General features: G+C 38.6%; 1 protein-coding gene across 1 annotated transcript in view; it reads right to left on the bottom strand.

Annotated features, from left to right (window-relative positions):
* Positions 1 to 12,536, bottom strand: part of Usf (upstream transcription factor usf) — a 148,243-nt gene that overhangs the window by 53,595 nt on the left and 82,112 nt on the right. The window contains exon 3 of the mRNA XM_071664990.1: positions 3,814 to 4,020. Within this exon, the coding sequence (XP_071521091.1) occupies positions 3,814 to 4,020 (207 nt within the window). The remainder of the gene's footprint in view (positions 1 to 3,813; positions 4,021 to 12,536) is intronic.

Below are 12,536 nucleotides of genomic sequence, written 5' to 3'. Positions count from 1 at the left end.
GAAGGTCTATATGAAATGGATAGCTTTGTTGTAGGCAAATTTTGTAAACAGTTCCCTGTCCTGTCCATATAACAAAATCTTATGACAGGCATAGTGCCAGACCCAAACATCACCAACCAGAAATATTTGTTTGCTATGGTGTCTTAGGTTTGCCTTTTCCTTAAAAGTGTATCAACTGACTGTCTGAGTCTTCTATCTCATTCTTGTAGCTCCCCTGACAATGTGATCATTACATGAAAGTTTCATTTTCCTTGTGGTTATCAAAAAATTTATATACATATATTATTATACACAGACATACACATATATACACATATACATATTCAAACTTGCTTGCCTTCATCCATTCCCCAAGCTACCCCGCCCCACAGGAAACAGCATCGCTACCACCTGCTTCAGTGAGGTAGCACCAGGAAAAAGACAAAAAAGGCCACATTTGTTCACACTCAGTCTCTAGCTGCCATGTGTAATGCACCAAAACCACAGCTCCCTACGCACATCCAAGCCCCACAGACCTTTCCATGGTTTACCCCACATGTTCCAATTTGCTCTATTCCTTGCATGCCTCTCATCCTCCTGATGTTCAGACTCCAACTGCTCAAAATATTTTTCACTCCATCCTTCGTCCACCATTTTGGTCTCCTGCTTCTCCTTGTCCCCTCCACCTCTGACACATATATCCTCTTCATCAATCTTTCCTCACTCATTCTCACCATATGTACAAACCATCTTCTGCTCTCTCAACCACACTCTTTTTATTACCACACATCTCTCTTACCCTTTCATTACTTACTAAATCAAACCATCTCACACCACATATTGAATTGTCCTCAAACATTTCATTTCTAACACATCCACCTTCCTCTGTACAATCCTATCCAAAGCCCAGGCCTTGCAACCATATAATATTGATGAGATTACTATTCCTTCAAACATACCCATTTTTGCTCTCAGAGATATCATTCTCTCCTTCCACAAATTCTTCATCGCTCCCAAAACCTTTGCCCCCTCATTCACCCTGTGACTCACTTCCATGGTTCCATCCACTGCTAAGTCCACTCCCAAATATCTAAAACACTTCACTTCCCCCAGTTTTTCTCCATTCAAACTCACATCTCAATTAACTCGTACCTCAACCATACTGAACCTAATAACTTTACTCTCAACTTTCTCTTTTCACACACTTTCCCAAACTCAGTCACCAACTTCTGCAGTTTCTCCCATGAATCAGCCACCAGAACTGTATCACTGGCGAACAACAACTGACACTTCCTAGGCCCTATCATCCCCAACATACTGCATACTCACCCCTCTCTCAAAAACTCTTGCATTTACCTACCTAACCACCCCCATCCACAAACAAATCAAACAACCAAGGGGACATCACACACCCCTGCCACAAACCCACCTTCACAGGGAACCAATCTTTCTCCTCTCTTCTTACTCGTACACACGCCTTACAGCCTTGGTAAAAACTTTTCAAAGCTTCCAGCAGCGTAACTTCCACACCATATACTCTTAAGACCTTCCACAAAGCCTCTCTATCAACCCTATCATATGCCTTCTCCAGATCTATGAATGCTACATATATATCCATTTTTTCTCAGTATTTCTAACACACATTCTTCCAAGCAAACACCTGATCCACACATCCTCTACCACTTTTGAAACAACAGTGCTCGTCCCTAATCTGATGCTTTGTACATGCCCTCACCCTCTCACTCAATACCCTCTCATATAATTTACCAAGAATACTCAATACTTTATCCCCTTTGCCTTTAAACAATGGCACTATGCACACATTCCACAAATCCTCAGGCACTTCACCATGATCCATACATACAATGAATATCCTTAACTCCAACCAACAACATAGTCAACCCCTTTACCTCCAACCAACAACATAGTCAACCCCTTTCTTAAAAAATTCAACTGTAATACCATCCAGATTTCATCTTCCTCAAAGCTTTCACAACTTCTCTCTTAACCAAACCATTCTCTCTGACCCTCTCATTTTGCACACCATCCCTATATATGCCACTCTATCATCAAACACATTCAACAAACCTTCAAAATACTCACTCCATCTCCTTCTAACTTCATCACTACCTGTTATTATTTCCCCCTTGCCCCCTTCACCAATGTTTCCATTTGTTCTCTTGTCTTACACATGTTATTCACCTCCTCCATAAGATGTTTTCATTCTCCCTAAAATTTAATGATACTCTCTCACCCCTGTTCTCACTTGCCCTCTTGTAAAATCAATCATTAAAAACCACAGCTCAATGTAGTATAGCAAGAAGGATTCACTGAGGAGCATGAATGTCACATCTGCACATATGTCTGCTGTTGTGGTGTATGAGAAACTGATGCCTTAGAAGAATTTCCCCTGGTGCAATTAACAGTTCCTTGTAACACCAGGCATCTTTTAGTATACTGATGGTTCATCTAACACGTGCATTGAGGGCATTAGAAGGCAAACCATAAAAGTGCATCTGCAGTCCTGTTACCATTGGCTACAAGCTAGTAGCAATCCTGAAAGAAATAATACTATTGCTCTGACAGGCATTTAATCTTTTCTCATGGCTTTCAGAAAACTATAAAATATCTTCTTTTTAAACACATGGATAGCTAGCCCCAGTGCTGAATGACACCTTACTGCCATTTTTTTCTTTATGCTAGCTTTGAATTATCACCATGATTTATGTATCAAAATCCTCACAATAGTGAACCAGACATTTTTTTGTTTCTTTATTGCATTCACTTATAAGTAAAATAAATCCTTATTCTTTTTAAGTGTACAGGGAAACTGGCTGCCATCTTTCTTTCATCTGTTTGTTTATCTTTGCCCCCACTGTCCACCATGCTTTATCTACGATTATATCAATATCATTAAATTGGAAGACAGGAATATTTTTTCATCACATTCAGATGAGCACAAAATAAATAGTCAATCTTTTCAGAAGTATGGGAAAGGCCATCACTTGGCTGCTGCCTTGCTCTTGTTTGTTTCCTTCTTCATCTTAACTTTTGGTATCATACTTAATTCACAATTATGTTAGTACAGTTATCAGACAAACTATTGATGCTTTTTATCACTTTCAAGCAAATGTAAGATAAATGTTTATTCTTTTCAAATGTGTAACAGTTATGCCGAAATGTGAAAGATAAATCATAGCCTGATAAGACAGAATTTTGGATAACATAACGTAAATCACATACATGCGAATTTGGCATCTGTCAATTCAATAAAAGAAAGTAATACCTGTAAAAATTTTGAGGGAAGCATTTAATATGATCAGTTTCTAAGTTACTTTGATGAGTGAGTAGATGGGGACAGCAAGAATCACATTTTAATTCTTCACAGTTGCTTACAACCAACAAATTCAAATCAACTCTAGGTTAATCAACAACCCGGATATTCAAGACTCAACTGCAGAGTAAAGGTGAATGTTATAAAAAGGTATAGAAAAGAGTCAAAATGGACTGAGTAAATTAATAACAGAGTGATGAGGTGGTTTAAGCATACCGAGAAGATGGATGTGGGAAGGGATGTATGCATGAAAGGAAGAGGGAGAGGAAAGAAGGAGCTTAAACTGAGATGGAGAGCCTGACTCAGGAAAATGTCACTATGTAGGGTGTATGCAGAACAGAGAATTGGAATCTATGCATGGATAGGGTGGTAAAGGGAAACCCTCATGGATGGTGGAATACTGTGTTGCACTAATTCTATCATACATGGTAAAATGTCAGCTGCATTACTGTATGTTATCACTGTCACGTGCATCTCCTCTGCAATTTATATAAACATACCTCCAGACACCACAACAGCACCACCACCATCGGTAGGCAAGTCACCAGGTGTTATAAGTGCCAAACGTGTCTCTGGAGAGTCACTAGGAGATCCGTTCGCTTGAGGACTAGCTAAAAGGTTGGGAACAGAAGCTTGTACCCCACCTTGAGGCAAACCATCAACACCCCCATCTGGGGTAAACTGTACCACTCTGTAGGCCAGCGTACCTGGAAGAAAAAGCAACTTTTAGCTCTATCTATCTATTAATATATCTATCAAAGACCTTTACCTTCATCTTCATGTGGTTTGTCAGGTGCAAACAACCTCTTAATTCATTGATACATATCCCCAACACATATCTTGTGTGTTAAACATGAACTTCCACACTAAAATATGCATGTAATACTTTTCCATTCAAGATAATAAACTCATTCATCATGAAGGACCAATGACTCCATTCCTCCATTCACACACCAAATTAATCCAATGCTTTTGATTAAAAATCATTCTGCTGATTATTTCTTCAGAAAATTTCTAGCTCATGTCTATTCTCTCACTCATACATTTATCTTTCCCTTAGTCTACATCTTCTTGTAACTTTAAGTATACCACTGTATATCTTCTTAACCAACCTATCATCTACATATGTTCTGCAAGAACATACCATCTTACCACTGTATATCTTCTTAAGCAACCTATCATCTAACATATGTTCTGCATGAACATACCATCTTATAAGACCTTTGTCCACGGGCTTTCTAATCATGCATCTTCCTCTTATTCTCATTTTTTCATCTATCATTCTAATTTTCATGACACTAAATATGTTAACCTCTGTTTATTGCTTTAATAACTGACCTATCCTAACTCATATACCTACATTCATCCACAACTTATAGTTCTTCACCATTCAGCATGATATGCTATGACTGCCCATTCTTTCAAAAAGTAGACTCTTACATTTAACCCACATATAATTTCAGCATCTTCCTCTAACACACATGATCAGAGTAATCTCCCATTTTAACCAACTCCTATACCTCAAACAGAAAAATGGTGCCAAGTGCACAATATCTGTGGTAACTCCTCTTTTGTTTCACCAATACTTTATCAACATACCTCACTCTCCTCTCCATCCATAAAATCAATGTACAACCAAAGTGACATTATACAGTCTTGAGACACTTTTAGAATTTATCTCAGACCTCTCATTCATCCAACTATTCACTCACACATAAGGGGATAAAAGTGAGTGCTCAAATTACAGAGGTATGAGTTTCTTGAGTATTCCTGGGAAATCATATGGGAGGGTATTGATTGAGAGGGTGAAGGCATGTACAGAGCATCAGATTGGGGAAGAGCAGTGTGGTTTCAGAAGTGGTAGAGGATGTATGAATCAGGTGTTTGCTTTGAAAAATGTATGAGAAATGCTTAGAAAAGCAAATGGATTTGTATGTAGCATTTATGGATCTGGAGAAGGCATATGATAGAGTTGATAGAGATGCTCTGTGGAAAGTTTTAGAATATATGGTGTGAGAGGCAAGTTGTTAGAAGTGAAAAGTTTTTATCGAGGATGTAAGGCATGAGTACGTGTCGGAAGAAATGAAAGTGATTGGTTCTCAGTGAATATTGGTTTGCGGCAGGGGTGTGTGATGTCTCCATGGTTGTTTAATTTGTTTATGGATGGGGTTGTTAGGGAGGTGAATGCAAGAGTTTTGCAAAGAGGGGCTAGTATGCAGTCTGTTGTGGATGAGAGAGCTTGGGAAGTGAGTCAGTTGTTGTTCGCTGATGATACAGTGCTGGTGGATGATTCGTGTGAGAAACTGCAGAAGCTGGCAACTGAGTTTGGTAAAGTGTGTGAAAGAAGAAAGCTGAGAGTAAATATGAATATGCGCAAGTTTATTAGGTACAGTAGGGTTGAGGGTCAAGTCAATTGGGAGGTAAGTTTAAATGGAGAAAAACTGGAGGAAATGAAGCATTTTAGATATCTGGGAGTGGATTAGGCAGCGGATGGAACCATGGAAGCGGAAGTGAATCATTGGGTGAGGGAGGGGGCAAAAGTTCTGGGAGCGTTGAAGAATGTTTGGAAGTCGAGAACATTATCTCAGAAAGCAAAAATGGCTATGTTTGAAGGAATAGTGGTTCCGACAATGTTATATGGTTGCGAGGCGTGGGCTATAGATAGAGTTGTGCAGAGGAGGGTGGATGTGCTGGAAATGAGATGTTTGAGGAGAATATATGGTGAGAGGTGGGTTGATCGAGTAAGTAATAATAGGGTAAGAGAGATGTGTGGTAATAAAAAGAGTGTGGTTGAGAGAGCAGAAGAGGGTGTTTTGAAATGGTTTGGTCACATGGAGAGAATGAGTGAGGAAAGATTGACCAAGAGGATATATGTGTCAAAGGTGGAGGGAATGAGGAGAAGTGGGAGACCAAATGGGAGGTGCAAAGATGGAGTGAAAAAGATTTTGAGTGATCGGGGCCTGAACATACAGGAGGGTGAAAGGCTTGCAAGGAATAGAGTGAATTGGAACGATGTGGTATACCGGGGTCAACGTGCTGTCAATGGATTGAACCAGGGCATGTGAAGCATCTGGGGTAAACCATGGAAAGTTCTGTGCGGCCTAGATGTGGAAAGGGAGCTGTGGTTTTGGTGCATTATACATGACAGCTAGAGACTGAGTGTGAACGAATGTGGCCTTTGTTGACTTTTCCTCGCGCTATCTCGCCCACATGCGAGGGGAGGGGGTTGTTATTTCATGTGTGGCAGGGTGGCGATGGGAATGAATAATGGCAGACAATATGAATTATGTATATGTGTATATATGTATATATCTGTGTGTATATATATATTTATATGTATACGTTGAGATGTATAGGTATGTATATTTGCGTGTGTGGACATGTATGTATATACATGTGTATGTGGGTGGGTTGGGCCATTCTTTAGTCTGTTTCCTGGCGCTGCCTTGCTAACGTGGGAGACAGCGACAAAGCAAAATAAATAAATATGAAATAATAAAAACTTCCACTATAGAAGTTCAAAGCAGATTCTGAAAGTCTTCTGTGCACATCATATAATGAGCACCTCCAAAAGAGCTTTCCTATCAATTCTTCGGTATCTTTTCAAAATTAACACATGCTGCCTACACTTTTTCTTATCAACAAAAAACAATCGCCACTACTGAGAGCCAAAACCAGTCTACATGCCCTCTTATCCTCTTACCTTCCTAAGTACCACTTGTTTTTTCCTCTACCTTCAATACCTTCAATACAACCTATCACAACCCTACCTTCCACTTGTCATCAATTCTTTGAAGAACTATTCCTCAGCAATTCCTTGCAGTACTATGAACTCTATTTTCACTTTTTGCTGTGTAATAATCTTTACCTTCATCTACAACTACTACCCAATGCTTTCAAACATACTTTCCAAAATCATCAATAAAAAATTCCATTGCCAATCCACCACTCAACTCACCACACTGTCTACACAACTGGCTTTCCAATTCTTAGGTGAATTATTGCTCTTCTTAGTTCCAGCCTTGTAATGTCACTCTTTTCCATATTCTACCATCCCTTACTTTTTATCCTTCTGTATCATGAACCACATCTCTTTCACCATCATCTCCAATAACCCCTTTAAAATACTTCACTTCTAAACTTCATCCTTTCACATGCAGTCTCACTCCTCACAACAACATCTATTTTGCATCTTTTCACCTTCTAATGCGGAATGCTATTCTTCTTGACCCTGAAATGCCAGGAGTCATTATGTTACAACTCTCATAGCAAGTGCCTGGGGTCACAATATGTGTGCTGAGGTTCACAAGCTTTTATTGAACCCCCACCAACATTCTGACATATATGGCTACCAAGTGTCACCTTGGTTCATAAAAGTGCTTGCTTTAGAGATCACAAGTGAAAGCACTTATGTACATAAATGTTATGTATATGAATGCAAATATATGTAGAATAAGTAAATATATATGAATAAACATAAATTGACAGGTGCCAAATAGTGAATCGCATCACAAAGCTCAAATCCCACCCAATCCTTCTTCCACCATCCCACTGGGCAATCTACATGTTATCTTCAGCACTACACCATGGCCATATAGGGTATGTTAGGTCACTTTTTCATACATATCCTTTACTTTTACATGTATTTCTTTCAGAAAAAGTGAAAATTTCATGATAGAATTTGCATCACAAGGCTCACTACTCCACTCTATTTAAACCCTCCTCCACTTTTCATCCTCCATCCCATCACAACCTTCACTGTGCTAACTTCAGCACTATGCTACAGCTCTATAAAGTAAGTCAGCTCACTTGATCATTCATATCCCTTACTATAACATGTAAAGGTATTTCTTTCATTTTGCAATGAAGAACAAAAATTTGAGGACTTTTTTTCCAAATCAGAAATGACTGTATGCATATCATCCACTGCTTCAGGGTCAAAATTCCCATATATTTTCTTCCTGAAATCCTTATCTGTTCTCCTTTAATTCTTACGTACTTTTACCTACAGTATTCAAGATTTTATATTTTACCCTCTGTTTCACATTCATCACCACTGTCTAAAAGACTCTGATTCTTCCATTCTGCTTTTCCTTGTCAACAAGATCTCTTAATTCTGCATTCCCATACGCCATTCTATCTTCACATAATCTGCACCTGCAGTGCTCTTACATCTCTGTGCATCCTTTCCAGGTGCACTTTTTAACCAACGCAGCCTCACCTTGTACTGTTTCATCCTCACCTCTTTGCTTATCTAATTTTTCTTCAAAGAGAAGTTTTATCATTTCATCCCACAACTTCTTTACTTTGCCATCTCATTTTCTTCTCTCTCACTTCTACTCCTGTACCAACTAGAAAGACAACCTGCATTTTATCATCAAATGATCTGATAAGCCCCCTATAAACCTTCTCACACACCATATATCATGCACATATATCACATTCTTTTTCACCATAAACAAATTAATCTTGTTCTTGTTTGCCTAGCTTCCCTGTGCCTATTCTGTATTCACAGAAATCTATGTTAAAAATGCGTATAGTAATTACAACACTCACACACAATGATGCACACATTGCACATATCCTTTCAATGCCACCACTCCCATCCAGAATTAAATTTTTGCCTAATACCTTTACTGATCTTTCACTTACCCATGTATTTAGTTAGTCTCTTCCCTAAGGCCAAGCTCTGACCTGTTCTTTCAAGTTCTCAATTGGAGTTATCTTTAACCATATCTTCTCTATCATTAAATGACATATAATGCAACCATTACTGTCATTCTATGTATACCAAACTTGAATTTGAAACTAACAGTCTAAAGGGGACATACTTGCAATCAAACACCTTATTGATCCATACATCAATCACCAACATTCCCATGTCTTCCCTCAAAAACTATGTTTTATATTTCAAGAGCAATCTTAAACACTTCACTCCATTCAGTTCATTAGTTCTACTACCTCTCAACCTTTTCTAATATATTAAACCAACGTACTCTACATTTGCAACCACACATGCTAACAAAAGGGAAAAGGATCCCTAATTCCCAGAGGTAGATTTGCCACCCTATGCTACCAATATTTTCAAAAAACTGAAAGCAGCAATAACATATATTCAAGAACACAGTTTCTGCCGGTAAGTTATCCATCAGTCTTTAACCCTTTAGCTTCAGAAGGCATTATGGGCATTATGTTTGAGTGGAATATTTTCAAATATTCTAAAAAAAATCTTAAATTTGTTTCTATGATTTCCAGTGCATAAATTTCTTATTAAAATGATATACAACTCAGCTGGGTGAAACAATGTTTACATCCGACATGTATCACTTAACTTGTGCTGCTACACTGCCAGACATGTGGTACTCCAGGTGTACTCTCAAACACATGTAATAAGATGTGGATATTTTTTGGGAGAAAAAAAAATTGCAAGGGGTTTCCATGACTAAGATAAATCTTCTTGCAAGAGTGCCACAGCTTCAAAAATCATCACATCACGTGAGGGTGCTAATCTCACACAGGCTTCCTTGAGATTTCCACAAAGACTGACCAGTATATGGAAAAAAGCTAGGCTGCAGCATCTGGTAACAATGTGTAGGATGACACTACATTAATACCCCTATTAGCACTACTCTTTAAAGTGCTGTTTTGGTACAGCACTCTTGCTTGCATCATGAAGCTCTAGTTTTACTGTAGGGAGATGAAAATCCACAAAGTCAAAAGGCACAAGTACAAACACTAATTAATAGGCTGAGGAAAGCTTAGCATCATCGCTCTAGTTTTACTGTAGGGGGATGAAAATCCATAGAATTCAAAAGTCACATGCACAAACACTAATTGATAGGCTGAGGAAAGCTTAGCATCATCGCTCTAGTTTTACTGTAGGGAGATGAAAATCCACAAAGTCAAAAGGCACAAGTACAAACACTAATTAATAGGCTGAGGAAAGCTTAGCATCATCGCTCTAGTTTTACTGTAGGGAGATGAAAATCCACAAAGTCAAAAGGCACAAGTACAAACACTAATTAATAGGCTGAGGAAAGCTTAGCATCATCGCTCTAGTTTTACTGTAGGGAGATGAAAATCCACAAAGTCAAAAGGCACAAGTACAAACACTAATTAATAGGCTGAGGAAAGCTTAGCATCATCGCTCTAGTTTTACTGTAGGGAGATGAAAATCCACAAAGTCAAAAGGCACAAGTACAAACACTAATTAATAGGCTGAGGAAAGCTTAGCATCATCGCTCTAGTTTTACTGTAGGGAGATGAAAATCCACAAAGTCAAAAGGCACAAGTACAAACACTAATTAATAGGCTGAGGAAAGCTTAGCATCATCGCTCTAGTTTTACTGTAGGGAGATGAAAATCCACAAAGTCAAAAGGCACAAGTACAAACACTAATTAATAGGCTGAGGAAAGCTTAGCATCATCGCTCTAGTTTTACTGTAGGGAGATGAAAATCCACAAAGTCAAAAGGCACAAGTACAAACACTAATTAATAGGCTGAGGAAAGCTTAGCATCATCGCTCTAGTTTTACTGTAGGGAGATGAAAATCCACAAAGTCAAAAGGCACAAGTACAAACACTAATTAATAGGCTGAGGAAAGCTTAGCATCATCGCTCTAGTTTTACTGTAGGGAGATGAAAATCCACAAAGTCAAAAGGCACAAGTACAAACACTAATTAATAGGCTGAGGAAAGCTTAGCATCATCGCTCTAGTTTTACTGTAGGGAGATGAAAATCCACAAAGTCAAAAGGCACAAGTACAAACACTAATTAATAGGCTGAGGAAAGCTTAGCATCATCGCTCTAGTTTTACTGTAGGGAGATGAAAATCCACAAAGTCAAAAGGCACAAGTACAAACACTAATTAATAGGCTGAGGAAAGCTTAGCATCATCGCTCTAGTTTTACTGTAGGGAGATGAAAATCCACAAAGTCAAAAGGCACAAGTACAAACACTAATTAATAGGCTGAGGAAAGCTTAGCATCATCGCTCTAGTTTTACTGTAGGGAGATGAAAATCCACAAAGTCAAAAGGCACAAGTACAAACACTAATTAATAGGCTGAGGAAAGCTTAGCATCATCGCTCTAGTTTTACTGTAGGGAGATGAAAATCCACAAAGTCAAAAGGCACAAGTACAAACACTAATTAATAGGCTGAGGAAAGCTTAGCATCATCGCTCTAGTTTTACTGTAGGGAGATGAAAATCCACAAAGTCAAAAGGCACAAGTACAAACACTAATTAATAGGCTGAGGAAAGCTTAGCATCATCGCTCTAGTTTTACTGTAGGGAGATGAAAATCCACAAAGTCAAAAGGCACAAGTACAAACACTAATTAATAGGCTGAGGAAAGCTTAGCATCATCGCTCTAGTTTTACTGTAGGGAGATGAAAATCCACAAAGTCAAAAGGCACAAGTACAAACACTAATTAATAGGCTGAGGAAAGCTTAGCATCATCGCTCTAGTTTTACTGTAGGGAGATGAAAATCCACAAAGTCAAAAGGCACAAGTACAAACACTAATTAATAGGCTGAGGAAAGCTTAGCATCATCGCTCTAGTTTTACTGTAGGGAGATGAAAATCCACAAAGTCAAAAGGCACAAGTACAAACACTAATTAATAGGCTGAGGAAAGCTTAGCATCATCGCTCTAGTTTTACTGTAGGGAGATGAAAATCCACAAAGTCAAAAGGCACAAGTACAAACACTAATTAATAGGCTGAGGAAAGCTTAGCATCATCGCTCTAGTTTTACTGTAGGGAGATGAAAATCCACAAAGTCAAAAGGCACAAGTACAAACACTAATTAATAGGCTGAGGAAAGCTTAGCATCATCGCTCTAGTTTTACTGTAGGGAGATGAAAATCCACAAAGTCAAAAGGCACAAGTACAAACACTAATTAATAGGCTGAGGAAAGCTTAGCATCATCGCTCTAGTTTTACTGTAGGGAGATGAAAATCCACAAAGTCAAAAGGCACAAGTACAAACACTAATTAATAGGCTGAGGAAAGCTTAGCATCATCGCTCTAGTTTTACTGTAGGGAGATGAAAATCCACAAAGTCAAAAGGCACAAGTACAAACACTAATTAATAGGCTGAGGAAAGCTTAGCATCATCGCTCTAGTTTTACTGTAGGGAGATGAAAATCCACAAAGTCAAAAGGCACAAGTACAAACACTAATTAATAGGCTGAGGAAAGCTTAGCATCATCGCTCTAGTT

This window comes from Panulirus ornatus, chromosome 9 (assembly GCF_036320965.1).
Source record: "Panulirus ornatus isolate Po-2019 chromosome 9, ASM3632096v1, whole genome shotgun sequence".
NCBI lineage: Eukaryota > Metazoa > Arthropoda > Malacostraca > Decapoda > Palinuridae > Panulirus > Panulirus ornatus.
The sequence above is the reverse complement of the archived record's forward strand: the minus strand, read 5'-3'. Positions and strand labels throughout refer to the sequence as shown.